The sequence below is a fragment of the Pelodiscus sinensis genome, chromosome 6 (assembly GCF_049634645.1).
Source record: "Pelodiscus sinensis isolate JC-2024 chromosome 6, ASM4963464v1, whole genome shotgun sequence".
Taxonomy (NCBI): Eukaryota; Metazoa; Chordata; order Testudines; family Trionychidae; genus Pelodiscus; species Pelodiscus sinensis.
Window position 1 is genome coordinate 54680523 of NC_134716.1, and position 27663 is coordinate 54708185.

A 27663-nucleotide genomic window follows, 5' to 3' on the forward strand; every position below is an offset into this window, starting at 1 on the left:
AAAGTGGATTTGTCCAGGTTTGAAGAAGGCCGAGCTCCTGAAACAGTCTGCGGACTCTGGTGATATGGTCTTTCACTTGGGTTTCTGCTCCCCCTCTTAGAAGCCACTCGTCCAGATACGGGAACACTTGGACTCCCCGCTTCCTGAGTTCGGTGGCCACCACTGCCATGCATTTGGTGAAGACTCAGAGGGCTGTGGAGATATCAAAGGGGAAGGCTGTGAATTGGTAGTGGTCCTGGCCCACGGCGAATCGGTGGAACTTTCAGTGGAAGGGGGCAATCGAAAACATGGAAATAGGCGTCTTTTAAATTGAGGGCAGCATACCAGTCTCCGGGAGCTACGGAGGGGATGATAGACGCCAGAGTGACCATTTTGAATTTTGTCTTGACAATGAAGAGGTTTAGGGCTCTGAGGTCCAGGATGGGGCGGAGGCACCTTTTCGCTTTCGAGACCAGGAAGTAACGGGAGTAAAAACCCCTGTTCCAGAACTCGGAGGGGTTCCCGCCGCCCCTAGCGAGAGCAGATGGTTCACCTCTTCCCATAGCAGAGGCTCATGAGATGGATCCTTGAAAAGGGACGGGGTAGGGGGGTGGGAAGGTGGGGTCAAATGGAAAGGGATAACTTATCCCGTACCCACTATCTCCAGGACCCAGCGGTCCGACGAAATCGAGCGCCAGGCCTGGAGGAAGCAAGACAAATGGTCCCGGAAGGGCAATGGGGAGACTGGTAAGGAGCCCTCGAGGGTCCTGTCAAAACTCCTGTCAGGGCCCTGGGGGCTTGTTGTTAGGCCCCTGATTCGAGTCCGGGGCTGGACAGGAGGGGCTTCTGTTATTCCTGCCGTTATTACCCCTGTCCCTGCGGTGGGAGAAGGCAGGGGCGGGGGTTCTGCGGGGGAATTCTTGGGGCGATCCTCTTGGTATACGAACATCTCTGGGTGGCAGGTGTATGCAGGCCTAGGGACTTTAGAGTGGCCCTCGTGTCCTTCAGACCATGGAGATGTTGGTCCATTTGCTCTGAAAAGAGTGAGGTGTCCTCGAAGGGGAGGTCCTGCAGGGTGTTCTGGACCTCCGGCGGCACCCATGACTCTTGAAGCCATGAACTGCAGCGTAGGACCACGCCGCTGGCCATCACCCGGGACGCCGCATCAGGCACATTGAGTGCCGCCTGTAGTGCTGCTCAAGAAATGGCTCTTCTCTCTTCTTGGAGGGCCTTATACTTCACTCGGGAGTCCCTGGGGAGCATATTGGTAAATTTGTCCATTGACGCCCAGGTATTATAGGCATATTTAGAGAATCTGTTGGTTCGCAATCCGGTACTGGATGCCCCCGGAAGCATAGACCTTCCTTACCAGTAAGTCGACTTTTTGGCCTCCCTGTTCTTCGGGGTGGCCGCAGGTTGTCCCTGCCTCTCCCTCTGGTTGACTGCCTGGATGACGAGAGAACCAGGGGGAGGGTGGGAAACGAGGTGTTCATTCCCTTCTTGCAGGACCAAGTATCTGCGTTCTTCACGCTTGTCCGTTGGCGGGATGGATGCTGGTGTTTGCCACAAAGTCGCCAAAATCCTGGCAACCATTTTGTTAATTGGCAATGCCACTCTAGAGGGGGTGTTGGTGTGCAGAATGTCCACGGTTGGGTCCGAGTCCTCTGGGACCTTATCTGCCTGAACGCCTAGGCTCTAGACCAGACGGCGGAGCAGGTTTTGATGAGCCCTGGCGTCCATTGAGGGCATAGAAGGCATGGAATCGGCCAATGCCTCGTCCGGGGATAAGGACGATGGCCCCTTCACCAGGCCACCCACCTGGGCATCCGTTTGGACTGCAACATCTGAGGTGGCCAAGGAGTGGGGACGAGGAGGAAGGGGACAGCTCACTGGAGCTGTGTTCCCCCCCGTGGCCTGGGGACGACTGTCCCGGAGGCAATGAGTGAGTTGAGGTGGGGGACCAGGGTAAGGGGGTTGCCGACAGTGGAACTTGGGGTCCCGAGGTGACAGAGGCTGGTCTGGGAGGGTCGGCCCCCTGGCTCTAATGATAAGCCCAGGGTGTCCAGAAAGGCCACGGCCCAGATGGCTGGGGAAGCCATGTCTGTTGCAGAACTGGGACAGGTATCTGCTGAGCCCACTGCTGCTGGTACTGCTGTGAGGAGGAGCAGTGCCGGGACTGGTGCCAGGATAGGGAGCGGTGCTGCAAACGGGACAGGGAGCCCCTTGACGACCATGCTGATTCTGCATCAGAGTCAGACATGTATTCTGAGGTGGACCATGGTGGTGCCGAAGTTGTTTGCTCTGTGGCATGCTGGGACACGGCCTCTAGTTTGCCACGGTGTCAGGGCGGAGGAGGCGGCATGGTTGAGCTGAGGCCCCCAATTGGAGTAGGGGCCTCGATGCCGGGGCCAAGAAGGGGGGCCACGTGGGGTAACTGCATCACCTCCGGTGGTGGAGTTGGTGTTATTATGGGCACCAGGCCTGGTGCCAATGTTAGTGGCACTTGAGTGTCTGCGGTTGGTACTGTGGGCAGTGCGTGGATTTGCAGGTTGGGGGCTGTCTCCTGCAGCACTCTGGAGGGGGAGCGGTGCCGTGAGTCTCCGTGCTGTCTGAAAGACGCTGGAACCGGCGGAGGGGAGGGTGATGAGTCAATGAGAACTCTAGCAGCCTCCAATGTCTCTGGGGTTAAGGGTCTGGGAAATCCTCTGGGGGGCTGACATCCTTCCGGCGAGAAGGGTAATCACCCAACCCGGAAGGCCTGGGCTGAGGACTGGCTGGTGACACGTGCCCCACTGGAGAGTGCACGGAGGGCACGTGCCTAGAGAGGGACCGACCCCTGTCGGGCCGCTTCTTCTGGAGTGGAGCCAGCGACTGGGAGTGGCATCTAGCTCTACGCGGCGCCAGGGAGGCCCGGTGTGTGGAGCTGTCCCGCACCGAGGCCGGTGCGCTACTGGACCCCTGCGCCCAGTCCAGTGTCGATGCCGGCCAGAGCACCGCTTCCATTAGGATAGCCTTAAGCCGCGATTCGCGTTCCCACTTAGTCCTGGTATTAAAGGCTTTGCAGATCTTAAATGCAGCTGCGATGTGCAATTCTCCCAGGCACTTCAAACACTTGGGAGTGCGGGTCACTGCAGGGCATAGGCTTAGTACACTTCCTACAGGGCTTAAAGCCGTGTGGGCCAGCATGCCCTGCCATGGGCGCACGACATGCCGCGGCAGGGTAGGAAGTGCTAACACAAAGAAAGTCTTTAGCTAAATTGCAGGTATTTAACAGAAGAAGCTGATAATTGAGAGCAAGGAAAACAACTCAAGTTTGAACTAAGGGTTGTTCCAACAACCCTCACGTCATTAAGAAGGAACTGAGTGAGTGAGGGAGCCAGCAGGGGTATATATGCACCATTATACCAGCGCCACTCCAGGGGGCTCTCTGCTGGCCCTAAGGGTACTGCTGAGGGAAAAACTTCTGACGGCACGTGCACGCTGCGTGCACATACCTACGTTGGAATTCACATGAGCAATCACTCGAAGAAGAATTTACATTTTAGAGAGTTTGACCATCTGTATGTCTGTCCATTTGTGAGTCTATTTGTTCAAGAACCCCTTCTAAATGGTAAGAACTAGGGCCACCAAATTTGGTATGCAGCTTCCTCTTCTCTTAACTTAAAGCAAGGTCAGCATTTGGTTGTGCCAGGACAATGGGATGTGTGTGGAATGCGGCTGTTTCACAATCAAATGGAAAAAGAAAGGTGTGATTGTGGCAAGAGTTATACTCATGAATGACCATAGGGTGGCAGCAAATGCCCAGGGAGCAGCTTCTAGCCAGCAGCACAGTCTCCATGACCCCAGGGATCAGTTACATGGCACCTCCTCACTGCAAGGCAGTGCCAGAGAAGCCAGCAGGTGGCTTGCATGTTTCCCCCCACCTCCCTATGTTGTCCCCAGAGAGAAGCCAGCAGGTGGACTGTGCAGCCCCTCTCGCTGTCCTGGGCATCATCCCATCCCTTGCACACTGGGCCAGTGGAAAAACTACACAGCTCCCCCACCACTCTGGACTGGCCCCAGGGAAAAGTCAGTGGGGAGCCTGTGCAATCCACCCCTGTCCCTTGGAGAAGCCAGTGTAGAAACTGTAGAAACCGTTTCATATTTAGCTAGTAGCCATCTTGTATAACAGAAACCATTTCAGCTTTTCTCTCAAGCACGTAGACCAGAGTAAACTTTCTGTCAAACCATGAGAAGACTTACAGGATGGGTTATTGGTATGTGTTAATTGGGCTGGTTGGGACAGGCAATGTACTCCCTAGTACCTGTCCATCATCTTGCTGATAAAGCTTTGTTTTTCCAAGTTTGAGGATTTCTGTAATTGGATGCCCTGACATCGGACTGTTTGGCTAAGGGTATAAAGATACTAAGATTGATTGTATTAGCCAGCCTTACTGGGCCTGGCTTTGCTGCGACCACATTTGGCTCATGCTGTACTTTATTAATTAATAAAGCTGTTTGTTAGCTGCCTAAACAGAAAGGAGCATTTTTGCTTTGACACCAGCGAGTGACCTGGGTGACCCTGTCCCAGCGAGAAGTCAGTGAGCAGTCTGCATGACTCTGCCCCCATAAAAAGCCAGCATGAGGGCAGCACAGACCCCACCCCCCTGGGAAGAAGTCAGGTGGCGGCCCATGCAGACCCCACTATGGACTCAGATCCAGGCAATGCCAGATCAGTCTTCGAGAGAGAGAGAGAGAGAGAGAGAGTGTATAAAGAGATAAAAAAAGATGCCCAATGCTTTAGGTGCTATCCTGGGACTCAGCAAACAGGGGATCAACTCCCACCTCATCCAAAGACTTGCTGCATGATGTTGAGCAAGTTATAATCTGTTTCAGCTCCCTATATATAAAAATGAAAACATTTTCCCTACCTTGCAGTGGCATCACTAGGGTAAAGATTTGTATATAAACTATGATAGATGTTCAATTCACTGACTAAACTAGTAGAACCACCAATAGTTAATAAAATAAAAACCTTACATCAGGAGGTCCTAAAAAGAGGAAAGGGCTTTACATTTTGTCCAATCAAAAATTATATGTAGTCAGAGCCTCATGTTTAACACCATTATATGATAACGCAAATAGTAATAATTAAGTTTTGTAAATTTGTCAAATAAAGCCCTGCCAGTGCAGCATAACCCCACATCTGTTGACCATTCTGAAGCATCTTTGCCTACCTTGTGCGTTTTTTCCTTAAAAGGTCAGTTCAATGAAATTCACGATTTAAAGTTACCTTTAAAGTGGCAAAACAAGAGAAAATCTTTGCTATTGAACAACAATTGGGACATATGATCCACTCTAAAGAGGGGAGACAGCCAGCAACAGAAATGGTTTAACTGTTTTTAGGGTCAAAAGAGCCTTGCCAGGTATTATGGATTCCATGCAGAAATTTAAAATGTTGCTGGAATTGTCTTTTACTCAATTTCACTATTCTTTCAGATTTGCTGGGCAAAATACGGTCCCCAGGCATTAGCAGCAAGTGGGAACTCCCATGTCCAAGTTCAAATGAGAGAAGTATGAGCTTTTGAAATTCAGCTCCATGCACTTTTATAGGTGCATAACTTTAATTAAACAGACAGCTGGTTCATTTACCACACACACCCTCTTTACAATACTCACAGCATAATTTACCACAAGTAAAAGGGTTTGAAGTTGTCTTTGTCTTTTAGAATTTTTCACAGGGTTGCTCATTGTGGAAATAGCAAAAAATACCAAGTGAAGACACATAACACTCTTTTCCAGTTTATTTAAAATGCAGTTACTTTTTATTTTTTGGCTATCATTTTGACCACTTTACTCTTTTTGAGCAATCAGTTCCTCAGTAACCTTATGCAATAAAGTACACACAGGCTTGTGGCACACTGTGAAGTTTTTGATGCAGGAACACATGAGATTATGACAACCATACTCCCACGAGGCACCAGTAAGTGCATCAGACAAGACACACCACTGAATTATGAGTTTTGAAAGCCAGTAAGTTACAGCTAGAAATAAGGTGATAAATTCATACTACACTACCTTGTGTGATTTCCTGCTGATGGATCTAAAAAGCCCGGGTAAGGAGTTGAGAACATCTATTGGAGGAAGGATGAGAATTTTCTTTTTTAGATAATTTCAATCTATTATCCATAGCAGGAGCACAGGAAGGCCATCTGGTAGGCTGAGGTCTACTCCAGTGAAATCCTTTACAGTGAAAACAGGTCTCCATTCCAGATTATATAGTCATTCATATTATATCCATCTAGAATTGGCTGGAAACTAGAATTTCTATTCTGCAGGACATTCTGAAGCTTTTAATTTTTTCCTTCTTCTAGATCAGATTACTTGGAAAACTAAATTAGTTTAGTTTTAGAAAAGTGTAAGTTTTGGCCTTGTCAAAGTATGTTTTGTTTCAGTGATATCAGAAGAGCTTTTTCTTATTCATGTGACGTGTGTTATTTTTATGTATCATATACAACAGAAGTTGAAATATTTCAGCTAATATATTATGGCATGATAAAGCATTCTGGATTATTTAAAGTAATTCTGTTTTATATAAAAATCAATGGGTCTTCTGATAATCATTACTATTAACATTGTAATTGGCATGCTAAATTGGCTTGGCAAACAATTTCCTATTGAAATTAGTATAATAAAATAAAATATAGCTGGGGAGTCCAACATTCCCCAGCCTGGGTTCTGTCAAATCAGCATTTTCCAATGGAAAATGTTTGGTTGCAAAGTTTTCAACCAGCTCTACCATGAGGTATTATGTGAAGGGTGGGGGGAGGTGGAGAGAGAGAGAACCACTTGGATTCAGATGTCACAGTTAACTGGATAGCATCTGCATGCAATGGACAGTCCAAGTCTTTGAAATAGGTGGTTCTACCTATCTGGCACATGAGGAAGCTGATTTCTGTCACAACTGGAGACAAACTTGTATTTTTGAGCCAGCAAGCTAATTACATCCTGGATAACTGCACTAAGAATTTCATTACTTTATTTTTAGCTGAAGAAAAAAGAAACTTTTCTCATGTGTCTGGACAGATACAGATGGAATAGAGAGCTTTTAAAAAGCATAGGAAAGAAGATGAAGGAAAGTAGTATAGTATTGGCATTCCTGCTTGGAATAGAGTATATAATAGGGATTTAACAACAAAATTTTGGTATACTGAATAAGTTCTTTTAATTTTATATAGTCATCACTTTAATACATTATTTTCCATCACATCCTTGCCACATGACAATGGGTAGTCTGTTATGAAGTCTTGATCAGTATTTGCTTGGAATTACTAGATTTTTCAGGAGTCGCAAAGTCATGGATAAAAATTCTCAGACGGGTAGCATGTTAGTCTGTAACATTAACAAAAACAAGTCTCTGCTCATCTGAGGAAGTGGGTTGCGTCCACAAAAGCTCATGATAAATAAATATATATGTTAAGTCTCTAAATCAGGGCTACTCAACTTTAGAAGCTCCGGGGGCTATAATGGTACTCACAGCACATGCTGAGGGCTGCAACTTAAGTGAGGTTGCATATACATGCAAGTATGTATGCAAATATATGCAAATTACATCTTTCACACTGACAGGCATGAATACAAAGAGTAAGGCAAGACTACACAACATACAGGCCCCATTTAAGTCAGTTCTGCTGATATTAATAAAATGCAATATTTACCCAATTTCCACACATATGACAGTACTTTTAATGAGCAATGACTATCCAGGAATTTAACTACTAATACTCATATCAACAGAAGACCATTCTACTGAGTACTTTTTTTCTTTTGGCTCCTACCCATGGGCTGCACGTTGAGCCCTACGTAAACCCAAACTGCACCATGGGCTGCAAGCCAACTGGCTGCAGGCTGGATGTGGCTCGCGAGCCATGTGTTGAGTCATCCTCCTCTAAGGTGCTACTTGTTATTTTTTAAGTCATTGATGTAATGAAATCACCCTAAGTGAGTGCTAAATAAAATGCAGACTACTTTTTATTGTTATTAAAATATCTATGATGGGGTAATGCTTAAATGCCCTAATAAAGCAAGGCCCCCTGGTCAGATGGGTGTTATACAAAGACAGGAGAAAGGCAATGTCAGCCCTACAGTGCATACAATTAATACATTTAGAAAGTTTCAGTGTCAGTCCTGGGTGAAAAAAATTAAAAACAAACAGTGAGTGGTCCTGTAGCACCTTAGAGACTAACAAAAATATATACATGAACTTCAGATGAGTGGAGCAAAAGGCACAGAAATCCCAAAATTTAAAGCAAAAAAGTGGGCAGAAGGGAAGGGGGAAAGAATCCCACCTGTCCATTAGTGTCCTTGCTAAATGAGGCTAATAGAGTGGGCAGCAAGTGTCCAATGCTTTTGATGTCATTTAGGTGAACATAATGGCCTATCTACTTCATTGAACATAACTTTGTTCATTCCCTCGGTAATGGTGTAGAATTGGCATATGAAGGCCAGTTCCACATTCTCTCTCTGCAGTTGATTCCTGAAATTACTTTGTAAGAGAATGGCAACTTTTAAATCCATTAATGAATGCCCAGGCAGGTTAAGATATTCCCCTATGGGTTTCTGTGTGTTACCATTTCAAAGATCTGATTGTGTCCATTAATCCTTTATTGTACAGACTGTCCAGTGTGGCCAATATACATGGGAAAGGGACATTGCTGGCACTTAATAGCATATATATCACATTAGAGGATGTACAGTTGTATGATCCTCTGATGTGGTGGCTTACGTGGTTAGGTCCTGTGATGGAGCTCTTGTACAGATGTGTGGACAGAGCTGGCAACGGAGTTTATTGCCGAATTGGCCTTCATATGCAAATTTGACACCATCACCCAGGGACTGAACAAAGACATGCACTGGATGGGCCGTTATATTCAACACCCAAATGACATCAAAAGCTAAGTATCAGACACTTACAGCCCACTCTATTAGCCTCATTTAGCATGGACACATTGACAATTCTCTCTTTCCCCTCTTTTTTTGCTTTAAATTTTGGGTTTCTATTTCTTCTGCGCCACACATCTGAAGAAGTGAGTTATGCCCATGAAAGCTCATGATGCTACATATATGTTAGTCTTAAGGTTCCACAGGACCACTCATTTACTTTTTTTAAGTTATTGACTTCACACAGCTACCCCTCTAAGACTTTTAATCCTGGGAAAGGTAGAGATGTGGGCAGAGTACAGGGAATTCATTCAGTGATGCTAGATATGTGCAGTCTATTACAAGGTTAATGATTACAACATGGACACCACCACAAAACATATGATACTATATGAAAGCCGAATGAGATATAACTAGATAAAAATGCAGTCTGAATTACCAATTTGAACAGTAATCCATAATAAATCCTCCAAGTAGTGTGCATTATATCTAGTGAAATGCCATAGGTGTCAGTAATAGAACAGGTATGCAAAAGAAATAACATTTACAGGTAACAACAAAAGCATGGTCAGAGGACTAGTCAATAGAAGACAGCTAATGTAAGATGACCAGGAGAGTTTAGAACCAACAGCCACATTCAAAAAGAGGTGATTCAGTACACATGTACAAACTGGGAAAGCCACACAACTACAACTGACCCATGGATAGTAAACCAAAAGTGAAATTTGGATTATATTAGGGTGGAAAAAAAACAACAACAACAACAACCACCCCTTCTCTAGCACTGATCATGAAAGGAGATGGCACTATGTAAGCAGATGGATGGCTCCTGGAATGTTTGAATGATTAAGGGTATGGAACAGCTGCCATATGAGAGGTTAATAAGACTGGGACTTTTCAGCTTAAAAAAAAAGAGACAACTAAAGAGGGCTATGATAGAGGTCTATAAAATTATGACTGGTGTGAAGAAAGAGGAGTTTACTCCTTCCAGACCATGGGAGGTCAATATTATCTAGCAGCATTATCAACAGTTCTGCTGCCTATTGATTTCATTTGGTAGTGGGTAAAGACAAACCTAAAAAGGAAGTAGTTCTTCACACATCAAATAGTCAATCTGTGGAACTCCTCACAAAAGGATGTTGTGAAGTCCGAGACAATAACAGGGATCAAAAGAGAGCTAGATAAATTTATGGAGGATGGATCCATACGTTTATTATGGCTATTAGCCAGGATGGATATCGAATGCTGGGATTGGGACACAGAGGATGGATTATCTGTTCATTCCCTCTGGGGTACCTGACACTGGCCACTGTCAGATGACTGAATATTGGGCTAGATGGACTTGTAGTCTGAGCCTGTATGGCTGGTTTAATGTTACCAAACGTATCTCTAACTAAACCTTTAAGCTCAATATGCATATGAAAGAAAGCCTGAAAACACAAGAAGAGCATGTACAGACAAACTGCTAAACAATGCTGAGAGGATGTGGGAGAAATATTTAGGGAAAACATATTATAGAACTACATGGAAAGGAGTTTGTCCTATACGTTAAAGTCGCAGGAGACTTTGAATAATTGAGCAGTGGAATGCAACATCAAAAGGATGCATTACTTCAAATATGATTAAGCAGCAGTGACGATGTCGTCATTTTCAGACTGTAAAATCCTCGTAGAAAAGTTTGGCTTATATACTTGTTCTACATGAGACACAGTTAGCCCTTAATTATATTATATAGGCCAAATAACTGATGTGGGTTTTGAAGTTCAGTATTTCTGTCTGATTTGGATTTAAAATGCCATAAAAAGGCCAAAAATAGGGCCAGGAAAAATTCCTTTCTAATTGCAGTCTCATTTTTTGCCTATTTATTTCCTCCTCAACTTCCAACCGCTGTGCTCAAATAAGTGCATAGCAAAGTGATAGAATTTGTTCAACTAATGAAAATTGAACTACAGGTTGAACCTTTGTAGTCTGGCACTCCCTGGTCCAGCAACATCCGGGGTCCAGAACGATTTTAGTTAGCCAGATGTCCAATCATCATGGGAGTAGTCAAGTTTCCAATCGACCCATAAAGTTTTACAGCCACCAGTCTTGGCTCTTCATGTTCTGTGATGTTATTTAGCTCTAAGTTTACCCCTAAATGTCTTCTAAGAATCCAGTAAGCAGTTAAAGTGCTGGTAATGTTGCTTGTAAGGCTGTCAATTGATATGTGTTAATGCCTGTGATTAACGCAGTCCAGGACTAACACGTTAAATTTTTTAACATGTTATTTGCAGGCGTTAATGCTGCACTGCCCCTTTGAAGTGCCGCTGCGGCGCTTCCAAGGGCCAGTGCAACGCAAAGCCCGGGATCGACTGGGGACTCCCCAGCCGACCCTGGGCTCCACTGCCCCTTTGAAACACGCAGAGGCGACATTTCAAAGGAGCAGTCACCTCACAGCTGAGCCACGGATTAATAATGCAGCAACTGCCCCTAAGCAATGCTGCCTCCGCATGTTTCAAAGAGGCAGTGGAGCCTGAGGTCAGCTGGGGAGTCCCTGATCTCCCGGGCTCCCCCCTTCAAACGCATGCTGAGATGGTGTTTTAAAGGGGCAGTAGCAGCACAACCTCCATGCGTGTTTGAAAGGGGCATCCCTGGAGCCCGGGGCTAGCTGGGGACTCCTCAGCTGATCCCAGGCTCTGTGCAGCATTTCCCCAGAACCCAGGGTCAGCTGGGGAGTTCCCAGCTGATCCTGGGTTCCGCTGCTGCACAGACCCCAGAATTAGCTGGGGAGTCCCCAACTGACCCTGGTCTCCACGGCAGCTGCCCCTTTGAAATGCCAGAGGCAGCATTTTAAAGGGGCAACCGTGGCGCCCAGGATCAGCTGATCCTGGGCTCCCTGTGGCAGCAGAACCTAGGGTCAGCTGAGCACTCCAGCTGATCCCGGGTTTCTAATGTGCTGCCCCTTTGAGGCGCCGGAGCAGTGTTTCCATGGCGCAGTGCAAGATGGAGCCCGGCATCAGCTGGGCACCCCAGCTGGTCCTGGGCTCCGTGTTGCGCTGCCCCTTTGATGCGCCATTGCGGCGCTTCAAAGGGGCAGCGCTGCATGGAACCCAGGGTCAGCAGGGGACTCTAGCTGATCCCGGGCTCCATTCAATGCTGCCCCACTGAAACGCTGTGGCGGCATTTCAAAGGGGAGGTGCATGCGATTAATTGCGTGATTAATTTTTTTAATTGCTTGACAGCCCTAGTTACTTGACCTCCTGTGGTTTGGCAATTTTTCTGGTTCAACACTAGCCAGGTCCTGAGGGTTGCTGGACTAAAGAGGTTCAACCTGTCAGAGTATCTCTCTGTGTGGTGTGTGATTCAGGAAATGAGCCAAGAAGAAAAGTATGTGTTTGTATCCATTTTGTTCAAGAATGAAAACTACAAAAACATTGCTTTTTGTTTACAACCACATATGTACTAAGAGAATTCATTGGCCTAATACAGAGTCAACAGCATTCTTATGATTCTAATCAAGAGTTTAGTAAGTAGAAGTGAAATGCAAATCGTTTTCTGGTGAGAATTCAACAAATGTTTAGCATTAAAACCTCTACTCTGTTTGGAAATGAAGAGCAAACAGTTCCATAGGCCATTACTAGTGAAATAATGTTTTCTTTGAACAGGATGAAAACCACCAACCAAAAATAGCTTGTGTGCCTTCTGGGTTAGTACTTAGCCCCCTACAAACATAATAGGCAAAATATTAAAAGCTTTAGCATAGATATGCAGACTACACAAACGAACAAAAAAAAAAAAAATCTATCCTCCAGGCAGGTAAGTCTCTAATTTTCTACTTAAAAAAAAAATCATAGCCTTATTAAAAAGCTAAGTAACATACTAAACTTATTACTGTCCACTTCCAATTCAACTACTCATGCACCTTTCTGTTCTCTGCCTCATCCCCACTGATTATCAAAATATTAATGTGAACATGAGATTTTTCTCTCAACTATCCTCAGAAGATGATAGTCAGATTTCATCTTGATTAACTTCATCAGGGACAGTGCAGTTCAAAACCAGGAGTAGGATTTAAAGGACACAGAAGAGAAACTGCGTCTTCTGAGAATACTAAAATGTTTTCTACAACTTTTTCAGTTAAGTTTCTGCACACAATTTGCCATTTTAACTCCTTGTGCCAACTTTTCATTTAGATAATTAATTTAAAACTAGAATTTTAGAAATCACTGACAGAAATTGTATCCTCTGTTTACTAGAAATGCTACATCCAAGTAATCTAGACAATTACTAATGTTACGGAAAATAGTAATGTTTCACAAGGTACATCCCTTTATTTTTGTAATCACAAAAATCATGATTTTGTACAGGAATGTGTAAGTGAACAATAATCAATGCAATTAAATTTATTTAATAAAGATCAGGTAAACATACTACAGAACATATCATATTGTAAAGAACAAAAATATTGTAACTTTCTGGCCTTGCAGTGCACATTTTAGTGCAAGTATTAAGACACAATAGTGTTCAATTCAGCAAAATATTACAGAATATCATGCCACAGTCCACTTCAAAGAGGGTCAGGACATGCAGCTTGTTAATAAAATGCTGTATTTTATAAAAAAGACACATGTTAATTCATAAAATATATAGTGGTTTATTTGAATGATTCTGAAGTGATTTCACTGTGGAATTTAGCTTAACTGAGACAAACATCCAAAGTGTCTTCTGATTTGGAATATTCTTCTTTCTAGGCAATGGCTTTGGCTTCAGGTAGGAATGCCTCCCAATATTTTATAAGCTTGGGGAAAAAGAAAAAAAAATGTTCAGCTACAAGTAACTGTACTTTTCAAAAGCACATTTTCTGCCAACATAGAAGTTACAGGAAAGCACCTACTAGTAATGTTTACCTAAATCCATTTTTTACTATGAAGCAATCTCTAAAAATTGACACTTCAGTAATTTTTCTTTACACTAAAAATTCACAAATTTAGCTCTCCTCTAGGCTTATTTTCCCCTCAACTTCTAGTAAATATGATAAGAGAGATACTTTGAAATAATATGGATTGATATAAAATGGAATATTATGACCCTCTCTCATTACATGTAATATTTTTCATCTGAAATATCATTTATACGTTACTCATATGGGAAGTGAATCTAATCCTAATGTAATTTTAGTGCTGTTTGACATTTAGCATTTGTCTCAATCACGTGAATACACTAAAATCCAAACATTCAATTTCTAGAACTAAAATAGATAACACTGCCATAATAAATTTATAAAGCACTTTGGTTTGCTACTAACAAAATTCCAGGTTTTGATTTTACTTTTCAGATAATGAAGTGTAAGAGTGCCTTGAGTGAAAGTGCCTACATTACCTTATAGTTTTCACATAACACTGATGTGGCTGACCATTTGTTGTTTTTTAAAAGTTTATCTTCTACAGACTAACTTGTCTACCCCTTGAAACTTCTGAATAAATTAAGTTAATCAGTGATAGAAAAAAGACTAGGAGAAGTTATCATACTTTTTAAACACTTCACTAACCCCAGTGTAAGTTAATAGCAGTAACATGGATGAAAGACAGCAATAATATTCATTGAAGTGACGTTCTGTCACCCCTCCACCCTCCCAATCCAACTTTGAATGAGGTCAGTTTTTAATTTTACTAACACCATATATAACTGAAACATTCTCAGTCAGAGCTTCATGTTAGATTAGTAACAAAACCCACAGAATAAGTTCCACAAAGTTTAGTAAAATTTAGCTTACCTGCTGTTGTGTTTGCACTAATGATTCTAAGTATTTGATGATAACAGTTTTAAAGTCTTTCACTCGTTCTTTCTGTTAATAAATGAAATAGATTAATGATATAAAAGCACTATGGCATTCTAAAAAGCTATTCACTAGAATTAGAGCAAATGAGCTTGTCACAATTTGTAAAACAGTTATACATGCCTCAAATCTGCTCACTTCTTTGCGTATGGTTTTGGAGATCTGTTCAAAGTCTCTTTCTCCTTGTTGAACTTTTGTCTCCCACTACCAAAGGAAAAATGTGCATAGATAAGACTTTATGTTATTCATTCACCTACCTACAATAAGTAGACATTTCTAGCTATCATCTCTATCAGTACTATTAAATTAAAGAGAAAGCATTTTATTTCAACAAAATACTATTTGCTTGGAGTTAAAAAAGTAAGGATACTCAAGGTAAATTTGACAAACACATTTTAGGGAAACTCAAGGAAGTGGTCATGTCACTCAGTGTATTTTTTACACTAAGGGATGCGTTTCTCCCTCCCCCCCACCCCCAAAAAAAGCAATAGCTTCTATAGAACCAATTGTACAGACTTGCTAACACAATTAGCAGAGCCAATTATTCACTATAAACTCTTCCTATATAAAATTAAAATGTTTTAGTGAAACCTTTGATGGTACTGCTTGTAAAAGAAGTATCCCAACTAAATTACCTATATAAAGTTTTTAAAGACCTTAAGTTGTCATACTTCACAGCATGCCATTAAGATTTCACTGCCACATACAGCATGATACAGGATTACTAGTTATTTCTAGGTTATGGAGGATAGGGATGTAAAATGTGGATTAACTAGTTAATCGAATAGTCAATGCAATTGACTATTCGATTAGTCGATAAGGATGCCTCTGTCTTTGAAGTGTAGCAACAGCCCCAGAGTGAAAGCGCTGCAGGGAGCATGGGGCTAGTGGGGGACTCAAGCAGTCTGCAGCTGACCCTGGGCTCCACGCAGTACTGCCACTTTGAAATGCCGTCTGGGGCCAGCTGGGGACTGGCCTGGGCTGCACACAGTGTTTCAAAGCAGCAGCACCGCATGAAGCCTGGTGCCTGGCCCCGGGCTCCACATGGCACTGCTGCTTTGAAGCACCTCCTCCCTCCTGATGGAGGCAGCAAGGGGGGGGGGGGGGGGGGGAGAAAGAGCAACTAATCATTCACATCCCTAATGGAGGAAGCTCCAGTTGCCCAACTTGCAGCATTGGTATGATATCCTATTCACTGCTGTAGCCAGTTTTCAGAATCTGCTCTTGCCTGCATAAACTGAGCCAAAATGTGCACAGTTGCTGTTGACTGTATATTGAGAAGATAGAAAAAAAGGCTTTTAATTCTCTATGCTTGCAGACTATTACACTTTCATAAAAGAGGCTTCAGGTTTTAAGAAGCATTCAGAGATTGAGATTGACACATTTAGTTTTAAGATATAACTGAACATGGGAGATCAGCTGCATGGCACAATAATCTTCCTATAAACCAACCAATGTTGATCAAACATACCAAAATTTAGGAAGATCGGTTAGACTTCCAAAAGGAAAATATTATTTCCACAAATTATTTTACAAAAAGGCAATATTCAGTAATAAGGCCATACTAAAGGATGCACTGCAATATATTCTGCATCAAGGAACAATGCCTGGACAATTTTGTAGCTGGAGATATACAGCAAAATAAAGTGAACCATTAAGTACATTTATTCAATCTTCCCTTATCTTTACATGCTAATTTTGAAATGGAATAAGCAATAAGCCAAAACAGGATGCACTTCAGTAGGCTTCTGATGCACACCCTTAACGGAGATTCTCTGCTGTGCCTCTAACTGGGTGCAGTACAGAATTCAAAGCTTAGAATGAGGTGTTAGACTTTGTGCTATCTCTCTCGGGCTGCTATGGAAAGATCCCCCAGCATTATCTTAGGGTTTATCTACATGAAAAGTCAATGCACACCATGCTGCAATGTAAATTATAGTGCACTAGTATGCTACACAGTAACTGGCTGTGTGAGGTCAATGAACACTAGAAAATGTTTAGTATGCGGTAGTATGGTTCACATGTTAGTGAGCTGAACATTTAACCCCAGCTTGCCACAGTCTTTTCAGACAGACAAGCTCTTGGGCATGCCTGAAGACCCATCAAGTTGTGGCAGCCTCTCTGAACTAACCTACAGGCTATAGCACTGCCTGGTGTCTTCGAAGCACTATATTCCAGTTCCAGTGCAGATCTTCCACCACTCAATATGCCCTCTATGCTAAGGATGGGGGGGAAGGGTGGGGAAAGGGAGTCAATCTTACAACCACCCTCCATAGTTCCACGGGAAATACTTTCTTGGTTGGAAACTGAGCTTTTAGGATCCTTGTATGCCTCTCCAACCCTTTTAGCTGACATAAAGGGGCTAATATAGGACTGAGGATCTTGCCCCTCATGGGTTTCCGCATCATGCCTGAGAAGTTTCCAAGGACTATTAATGCACACTCTGGAGTGGCTTTTAGCTATCTGAATATGGCTCAACAATCTGATTAAAATTAAATTAATATTTGGAATTAGGGTTTCTGCAACAAAACCTTCTCCTGTGAAGAAATACTTTCTAGTGAGAAAAAGAGGAATCCTAGTCCGTGGCCAAGTAGGCCTAGCCTTGTCCTTCATTGCCTTTGGTGTAACATCAGTAGAATATTTTAAAAATACGTTTGGTGTAATGGACAGGATGAGCTTCCTCTTTTTGTTAATTACAATTCACTGCTCTGAGTTTGTACATGGCAGTGACATCACCGAACAGTTCAGTAGCCATTGAGAACACAGCTGTGGACAATCATGGATTTTCCTAAAAGTCAACAGAGCGCCAATGGATGGAGAAGGCCAAGTTCTATTTGTAAATTTCCTCACATCTAATAGGCAAAACACTATTAAAGTGCAGAAAAAAAAACAATTTGTGACTGGTGACTAATGAAGCAGCCAAACAAAACAACTGTGAAGATTTTAAGCTCTATTATGCAGTGGTGTTTTCCCATGACTTAATGACAAAGTCGTTACACACTCTTTTAGAGTATGTTTGTTTATTCAAATTCAACAAAAAATTGTCCTACCTCTTCAATTTCCTTGGTGAAGCATGACAGAAAAAGTGTATAAATTATGACAAACTTCAACATGTTATACTTAAGTACTTTTACTGAAATTATACCATATATACATACATATGTTATTTGTGTGTATATACATATATATATATATATATATATGGATGGAAATGTTACACCACTAAGGGAAACATGGAAATAATCGTTTAAACTTGATTTTAGAGCTATATTTTACAAGATAGAAAAGATAGTCATTTGATTGAGTCAGTTTATTTCTATGCAATCAGTAAAGAAGGTTTTAAAACTTTTCCATGTTTTTAGTCTCCTCACCCATACATTCTGTAAGAGAACAAAAGAGCCTTACAGATTTTATACTGGTGTAACAATTTTGCACATTTTATATTCAATTAATATCATTCCTCTTAACAATTTCAGTAAATATGGAAAATAGCAAATGTGTAAGTGATTTATAAATAAAAATCCATATAAAAAGTAGTGCATTATGCTGATGAATGAATCAATGAAAAATTTTGGCCTTCAGAATGAAAATAGGTAGTAAGGCATTCAACTTAATCATTACCTCCTTTATCTCATCTTTAGCTTGCTGCAATTTATCAGGTTTGTTGGCAAGTTGGAGCTTTGCTTCAGCCTCCCGTTTTTTCTGTAAAGTGACCTGAGCATCTTGCCATTTTTGCCAGCATTTCATTCGATGATCTAATACACCCTATAAGTGTAATAATGCAACAGAAAATTAAATATTTTTAAAAGTGTCAGGTTATCTATAAAACTGTGCTTTAAATTAAAGAACAGGAAATAATGACTAAATATAAAGACCTACTCTGCATTAGATATCTTGAAAATGTGTCTCAATCCAACTGTCTTAATTTTTCTCATACAGTTATTATGAAAAGTACCTTACTACTGCAAAATGAAGTTCTCCATACATCCACAGACTAAGGAGTACAGGCAAAAGGGCCATCTCCTGGGAACATACAGTTTAGTCTCCATACCCATTCAATCCTTTCCTCTCTCTCCCAAGACTGTTGAGAAGTCTGCCAATTATGGAGGGTTAGTATGTTAACTCTAATTTGTTAGAATCTGCATTTAGACCACTGATTTAATTTTATAGTCAGTCGGCTGTCCAATAATGTGTTTTGGTAGAAACAGAGATCAAAGTAGCAATTTTTCAGTGTTCATATGCTTAAAGTAATTTCTAATCCAAAACACAATTTGATAAAATATTCCAAGATAAATCCAGATACATTACTGTTGAAAAATTCGCTTACATTCCCAATAAGTAATGAAAAGCTACTGGTACCACATAGCACAGTTTAGACTCTCACTGAACTCTCCTACAATGCTTTTTAAATCCTAATAGAGCTATAGTAGCTATTTTTGTCTCTGGCATCTCACATTAAGGCCTCTGGGTGCGAGCACACATCCACATCCATGCAACCTTTGAAACAAAAGCACGGTCCTATAACTCTTGTGGTTCCACTACAAGTGAAGATTTTATATACCTGAATATAAGCAGCACACCAGGTTGAACAGTAGTGTCCTCATATGATTAACATGCTTCCTGGGACTTGCAGCCATTTGACTTCAAAGATCATTCACATATATAAATTCTATATTTAAGTGTATATGATGTTTGAGATGTTGGAGAACTCAAATATGACTAACCCACTTTATGCAACAGCTTGTATAGTAGGATGCCTCAATACTGGAAGAAGGGAACTCTCCCTAGCTATGACTTCAAACTAGAGTTGAAAATTGCTATCCTTGCAACAGTTCTGCATAGGGATGTAAAAATTAGATTAACCAACTAATTGAATAGCAGATGGAATTTCCATCGACTATTTGATTAGTCAATAAGGGCGGCTCCGCTTTGAAATGAAGCAAGCTCAGTGTTGCTACATGTCAAAGGTGGAAGTGCCACACAGCGTTTTGCCGGTGAAATGTACAAGCGCCGCAGTGAGGGCTCTTGTGCATTTCAAAGATTGAAACACCGCATGGAGCCCATGGCCAGCAGAGGACTCTGAGTCCCCCACTGGCCCCAGACTCCATGTGGCACTGCCACTTTGAAATGTACAAGAGCCCCAGCAGGGACCCCAGTACATTTCAAAGGTGGAACGGTGCCGTTGAGCCCCTAACCCCTCCCACGGCACTGCAGTTGGAGGGAACTGTTTTAAGCCAGCTCCCCACCAGCATCTCTCCCTTCTGCCTCTTTCTGATTGAGGAAGCAAAGGGGGGGAAAGCAACTAGTCGACTATCCAATAAGCTTTTGCTTATCGGATAGTTGATTAGTTGCTTACATTCCTAGTTCTGCATTCAATTTCCCTTCTATTGTCCATACAGTCTTTGTGACCTTCAACATAAACCCTGTTTTGCAGCAAGATAAATAGTGCTTACTTTTACTGCAGCAATGAGACGAATGTAATCACCAAGCAGTTCTGAGAACACATAAAAGTCAGCAAAAGCTTGTTCTTGATGTAGTTGGTCTATTTTCTCCTCAACCTCTGCAAGTTGAGACAGAGCTCTAGACAAAGCAGTGTGATCCTCAGAATTACCTAACATGGCAGCACTTTTAGCAAAGGCAGCTGTGTTGGCTGAAAGCTCTGAAACGCAAAAGTAAAATTCAAATGTGAAAATTTTTTCAGTAGTTATTCCTCAGTGAATTCTGCCCCACTGTGCATAATGCATACCCCCCTGAATATTTTTCTGCTCCAGAATGCAGATTTTCTGGCGAGTTGCTGCAGGTATACCTTTCATCATCAAGAGCTGCTGTGGAGCCAGAAAAGGAGAGGATAGCTAGCCAGACACAGCAAGGCCAGATGAACAGGCATGAGATGGATGGAGCAGGGCACATGGGGCTGCTTGGGAGTCATAGACAGTGGTTCAGAATAGTGTGTGCACGCGCATGTGCATATGGAGGGTGGGATAGACTGGGGCATGGGCTCAGAAGCTAGTGGGGTGACAGCACTGAGCTGGGGGGCTGAAGGGGAGGTCTGCTGCAGGGCCACACATGGACACATGGGGCCAAGGTACAGAATTGCATGGCCACAGGGGAATGAGGGCAGATGTGCCTAACCAAATGAGCGAGTGTAGAGGTTAGCCCCAGGGTCTGCATGGGGGAGGATCCCTAACAATCCCCCAAAGCCCATGTTCTATACTACTTTCACGGACACACAACAACTCTCCAGGTGGCTTTCCTCCTCTTCAGCTCCATTATCCCTGATTCCTTCAAGCCTTTGCACTACCTCTGAGGGGTACAGGGAATAAGTTTCTGTATTGTAGTTTAAATGAATTATTCTAAGTTCCTTATTAACATACCTAGAAAAGAATGTTTATTAAAAAGCATTTCCTGAATCTTTGTCTGTATCATTACAGAAATGCTTAACAGTTATTTTTGAAATGTATTATCAAAATAATTGAAACTGGCATGTTTTATTTATATTGTGTTATTTTGACAAATAAAACATGCAGAATTTTAAAATATTGTGTGCAGAATTTTTAGGTGCAAAATTCCCACCGATGTAGTTAAGTCAAGCAGTAGCATTCTGGTTTCTTCCTACGGTTTATAATGAGGCTATAAATTAGCCAAGATTGGTTCCTGAGACAAGCATGGGTTTAAAAATAACTCCATTTTCCATCCAAATACAATCTAAAAATATATCTACTATTTAACTTACCCTTTCCAAACCTTGTGAGAAAACAAACATATATAGCAAGAACATAAACAAGACACTGAGAAATACCTACATAGAAGAGGCTAAGTATTGCCCTTTCTCTGAAGAAAATCTCACATAGAATTATATAGTCATGCCATACTCATTTGAAGTAGAAGAAAACGTTAAGTACTGGGGTTAAAGAATATGAGGCAACTAAAGGTTTTCATTCCTTTTCTTTGGCCTGAACTGTATAAATTCAAATATTTTTCTTAAGCAATCATATCAGCATGAAGTTAAACTTTCAAATTGTTTGAGAGAGAATTATGGATCTTAGAATTCCAAATTTAGAACAAAATTCAAGGTAACAGAAAAACATTAGGCTCAAACATTCAACCAGCGGCCTGGCCTTTGAGTGCAAACACTTACATCTATTCTGTAATCCTGTTTCATAAAATTCACTTCTGAATTATGTATAAAAAAAACCATCTGATTATAAATCAGTGTCCTGATGTACTCTGTTCATTTGACCCTCTGCTGCAGAATACAGGCAGTCCCCGGGTTAAGTACAAGATAGGGACTGTAGGTTTGTTCTTAAGTTGAATTTGTATGTAAGTCGGAACTGGCGTCCAGATTCAGCCGCTGTTGAAACTGACCAGCAGCGGCTGAATTTGACACGCCTGTGGCAGAGCAGCTGGGGTGCTGCTGGGTTGGTCCCGTAGCCCCGCTCCTCGGCGCTACTGGACCAACCCGGCAGCACCCCAGCTGCTCTGCCCCAGGTGTTCCCAAGTCAGCCGCTGCTGAAACTGACCAGCGGCTGACTACAGGAAGTCCGAGGCAGACCTGCTCTGCCCCGGGCTTCCTGTAGTCAGCCGCTGGTCAGTTTCAACAGCGGCTGAATCTGGACACCTGGGACAGAGCAGCTGGGTGCTGCCGGGTTGGTCCCCGCAGCGCCCCCCCCCCCCAGCAGATCAGGGAGACGCGGAGCGGCTTTTCTCGCCGCGGAGGACGCGGGCGGCGGGACCGCGGCGCGTCTCGGCGGTCCTGCTGCCCGCGTCCTCCGCGGCAAGAAAAGCCACTCCGCATCTCCCTGGTCTGCTGGGGGGAAGCACCACCCCCGTGCCGCCGGAGGCGGCGGCAGTGGGGGAGGCACCCCGCACTAGCGGGCCACCCCTCCCCCGGTTCGTAACTAGGGGTCCGACGTAAGTCGGACCGACGTAACCCGGGGACTGCCTGTATTCCAAAATGACAGCTTCAATTGAAAAAATAAGTTTCTAGCCTTTATGGTTTTGAGAAGAATCTTGTAGAGAAGCAAGTTTAAAAACCATGGATTGTTGTCTTTGAGTGTGCAGAGTACCCAAAACAATGGCTCTGAAAAGCATTCTCTTTCATTCTCACTCATGGTCCCATGGACTATTTGATTCACCAGAGAAGTCAGTATCTCCTCAGGCCAGTTGATCTACATTTTGCTTTCTATCTCCCTGACCTGGCTGCAGCTTAACTGCCTTTTGTAATAAAAGATAAAAAAGTGGTTATCTGGCTTACAGTGCACACTTCTATGGAGCCAGGTAACAGAGCATTGAGAGGTCAGAGAGTGTGTCCAGATTATAGCCAGGAAGCAGATGGAGCCAAAAGTCTAGTCTTTAAGATAAGTTGCCTGAAGAACAGTGCATTGCCTAAGACCTTGGGAACCGGGCAAATGTGTTGCTGAGCATGGCTATGGACCCCAATTCCTTGGCACACATGGGGGAAAGGAAGTTGAGCCAGGCTGACCTATGCAGCACTGCAAGAACAAAGGCTCGGTGAATGGAGCACACTAGAGAGTAAATAAAAAAAACCACTTATGCTCAAAGTGGTAAAATGAAAATTAAAAATGTTCAACTATGAAGCACAGATGCACATTGGAAACAGGGAAGAAAGGAATTAAGTTCTTTTATAAGAAAATAAATCATCACTATCACCGAGTTTTAAGGGTACTTGCTGCAAAATACATGCTGCCACGTCCTCCTCACCCTAATTATAAAGGGGGGGGGGAGGGGAAAGTCAGTTTTCTGTTGCCATCATATGGATGGCACCTTTGTAATTAGGTGCACTTACATTAATACATGAAAGGTGACCTACTTGTAGAATACAAATCCAGTAAAAGTTTGCTGTATTTTAACATTAGCTTCAAGATACTTACATTTTTAGGTTTAATTTTATGCAAAACATTTTAATAACCATCTTGCACTGAATTTGTAGAAACAGGATATGATAAAACAATTGCGAATGTACAAGTTAACTTATGTCACAGGTAGTCCATTTGGAAACTTGGCAAAAAACTTACAGCTGAGGGTAACAATGGATTATAAAAAACAGCATCACATAAATAAAGTCAATCACAGCAGAAATATTTGTAACTTTAAAACTCAAGTTGTTCTTCTTTTCAGGTGTTTAAATACATGCATCTAAGGCTTAAACAAAAACAAAACAACACACCTCACACAACCCAACCCAAACCTCTGGTATTTTCTAGCAGTCACTGGTCACACCACCTACATAGTACCAAAACAAGTTTCCATTTTCATGTGTTCACAGTATCCTGGAACATCTATTTTAAGGGCTGATATTTTAATGCTGTCTTCTTGAAGATCAAAATCTTAAATCTTTATTCAATTTTTAAACATGAGCAAAATCATTTGAGATTTTAAAAAGCAATTTAAGATAAGATTCCACACCAACAATTATGGAGAAAATTATTTAAAAAATACAGAGTTACAGCAAAATGATCAGTTTAATTTTTTTTTTTTTACTGAATGCACACTAGTCCTTGTGCCAAATTTCAAACTCAAGTCCACCAATTTTCCATCACTTAGTATGCTTTGTAGCTCCTTGTTAATGACTGCTTAGAGTTTTATAAAGTCCTTTCCCATTTGATATCACTGTTCATTCTTCTTAGCAGGCCTAACCAGCAGGGTAGGCAGGCACAGGGCCTACATGATGTTCTTTTGCATGAGGAAGAACACACACCATTAAAGGATTTCCCAGTGTATTATTCAGGGACAAAGATTCTGGATTTTATGTTTTCGCATCTATCTGGAGTTTTGCTTCATTCTCAAATGTTATAATGTTCTATAAATTACTGTCTTTAAAAGTTATATGCCTATCTTTCTGTTCTAGAGACAAAATTGATAATCTAAACTGATACTCTGTAGCACCATTAAGCCCAATACACACAACCCCCCTTCTGTTTGGCTAAAGAGCTGCAATGGTTTAAGGTACCCCTTCTCTATCCCATTCACTTTGATAAGACAAGAAATAAGCTACTGACCATATTTATTTTAATAATACCAATTAAAATGCAGTAACTTATTCTAATTATAATTGGCTCAATACAAGTGTTAGTTTCAACAGCATTTATCTGAGTGTTGCAGATGCATTTATTTAAATGTGGAAACTCATAATCTTGCTTTTTATAGTATAAACTATACTTTATAAGATATATAGGATATACAGCAAAGCACTTCCTGACCTATCTTATCTACACAGTCATTTTGCATCAACTGTTTAAACTTCAACCTTGTTCTAAAAACAAAGTACGTCCTTTGCAGAGGCAACACTGTTCACTCACACAAATCTTGTACTAAAACAAACAAGTCTTCTTGAGAAAAGAATCCTATGCTATCAATATAGCAGCCCTTAAAATTCACTTTTTAGTGGGTATTATATACATTTGGGATAATTAAAATGTAAATTCCTAAATATCTGCTAAATTAAAATAATCTCTATTATTTTATTTAAAGTTGGAAAGTTAGTGCATGCTTTGTATCAAACCACAGTATATTCTAAGGCAGAGCTACTCAAATTTGAAAGCCCCAGGGGCCACAATAATATTCACAGCAGATGCAGAGGGCTGCAACTTAAGCGTGGTATCCTGAAATAGCTACCCTACGTCTCTGGCTAACTTACTTCGTACTAGTCACAAGTCTATAGTAAAATTCAATTAAACATGAATATGAAATAGTTTGTTCTAATAAAATATTTTAACTCCTGGGCACGGAAATTAACACTCAAAACAAAACCTACCTTTTCTATGGCAGACTAAGGCTTCTACGCTGGCATGAAGTTTTCTAAGTTGCTGATCCAAATTCTCAAATTGTTGCTGTTTTTCCTCAAACCACTGGCAAAAGAAGAAAAAAACCAAGCAGTACAAATTGTGTTACTAAAACTATATTCCTTATTTTAAAGGAACAAATTAACCATGTACAACCATGGTGGTCAACTGATGCAGGTGAGAACCCAAGGCAATAAGTAAATTAATATCCCATTTTCTACTCCTGACGCCTTAAAATGCAATTGTTGAGCCTCATTAATTTGTCTCATTATTCAAGTCGAAAAATCAGCTCTTACTGCATCCGATTCATTCATCTTGATTGTCATTTTGTTGACAGCGTCGGCAGCCTTGTTCACCATCCTCAATATTCCTGCTCCACTCAGAGCCTGGGTGTTAACCGCTCTTGGCAGCTGGAATTGAATGACAAATAAGGGCAAACAAACCGGTTAAAAGGCTGGAGGTTTAACTGGGCACAAAAGGGACTGAAAAGAATGTTGTGTTTTCTTCACTCTCATACATTTCAATATAGTAGAACCCAATTTCTCAAATTTACTCCTTTTACATTCTCAGAGGAAAACTTAAAAATATAGACTTTCCATTTGCTTTTCTTCTGTTCTATCTAAATGTAAAGGTACAAACACCCTATTTGTCAAAACATATTACAAAAGAGCCCAAAGGCCTTAACCGGCCACCTCTCCACCTCTATATATATATATATATATATATATACACATATATATACACACACACACACACACACACACACACACACACACATACACACACACAGCAAACTGCTACTAAAGAAACAGAGAAAAGCTTAGATATAGTATAACATGGTAAATATAATCGAGACGCTCAAACAATATTTCAGTACATTATGAAAGTATCTGAGAATATCTTGGTCATGTACAAATGAGCGCAGTGTATTTATGTACATTGATTTCTAAATGCAAGTCTTGAAACCTGTAAGTCTCACAGGAATGTCATGAGAATTAGTACTTAAGCTACCCAGTTAATGATGCACAAGTCAGTGATGTGATTCTTTAGGTAGAAGTAACATGACTGAGATAAAAACATGACTTATCAGACAATTAAATATTACAGCAGATACATTATGTGCATCCATAAAACTCTTGTTTTTTGAAGTGTATTTAATGTTTGCCAAAGATGCCAGAAAGGTACTAAAGTCCTCTATCCATAGAATAGATATCCTATAGCCAGCAACAGTGTAAACCCAGCAACAGTGTAAACTTCTCCACATTTCCCTCACCAATAAACATCAACATTGACCTTAAGGGAATTCCCTCTAGAGGTTACAGATTAGAGGATAATTTTATTTCAATGTTAGTTTAATGCCTCAGTTCTCTACTGAAAGCAACCAATAGCACTGCCATGTGCATAGTGAGTGGGATATTTGCTCACCAGGTGCTGGGGAGACCAATTTACTTCCTATAAACTACTGAGCAGCAAGGAAACTTCTAAGTCACTACTGACCTAATCTACATTTTAATAAGTAATAAAGGCAAGAGACTCTGTAGTCCACTGTCTTTGTAATGTGAACCAATTTATCCCACTGAAGATTAATCTAATCTTATCGCATAGGAAATTATGGGACTAAGTTTCCATATCTAAAGATGAGACTATGTATTATTAACAGTATTTTATACAAAGTAACTAGAGAATAAGTAGAACTTAAAAAAAAAAATCTTAAATACCTCAGAACTTTCCAAGAACTGCCTTAAATCAGGATCCTGTAACAAGATTGGGTGTTTTACTGTTCGCTGTAGATACCTACGATTTTAAAAGTCAAAATATTAGATAACTTTAAATAATTTAGTCAATTTAGCGCTGACAGCAGACGTGTCCTTTATCCACAGAGCAGACAATGGAGGAAGCAGCAGTGCACCTTTCCTTAATATTTCTGCCAACGTACTCAAGTCCCCTGTGGTGGAGGAATCACCTCTGTGGGTTAGCAGATAGTTCAATATGCAGGTCCCTTCAATTCTGTGCCTCTCTGCTGTCACTTCCAATCCTGTTTGTGTATATTGTTACCTGCTCCCGCCTCAAAAAAATTAAACTGATGTCAAAAACAAATGCTTGGTATATCTGCCTGAGGCAACAGCAATTATGAACAACCAAAGAAGT

At 41.7% G+C, this 27663-nt stretch overlaps 1 protein-coding gene across 2 annotated transcripts in view; it reads right to left on the reverse strand.

Moving 5' to 3' along the window:
- Window positions 1–13183: 13183 nt before the first annotated feature.
- SNX2 (sorting nexin 2) overlaps window positions 13184–27663 on the reverse strand; it is a 53618-nt gene continuing 39138 nt past the window's right edge. For both annotated transcript variants that reach the window (XM_075931942.1, XM_075931943.1), the window contains 8 exons: window positions 27234–27309; window positions 25812–25925; window positions 25488–25581; window positions 20167–20372; window positions 18335–18478; window positions 14837–14917; window positions 14651–14722; window positions 13184–13675 (listed from right to left, as the gene is read on the reverse strand). In XM_075931942.1, the coding sequence (XP_075788057.1) occupies window positions 13625–13675; window positions 14651–14722; window positions 14837–14917; window positions 18335–18478; window positions 20167–20372; window positions 25488–25581; window positions 25812–25925; window positions 27234–27309 (838 nt within the window). In that variant the 3' untranslated portion in view covers window positions 13184–13624. The remainder of the gene's footprint in view (window positions 13676–14650; window positions 14723–14836; window positions 14918–18334; window positions 18479–20166; window positions 20373–25487; window positions 25582–25811; window positions 25926–27233; window positions 27310–27663) is intronic.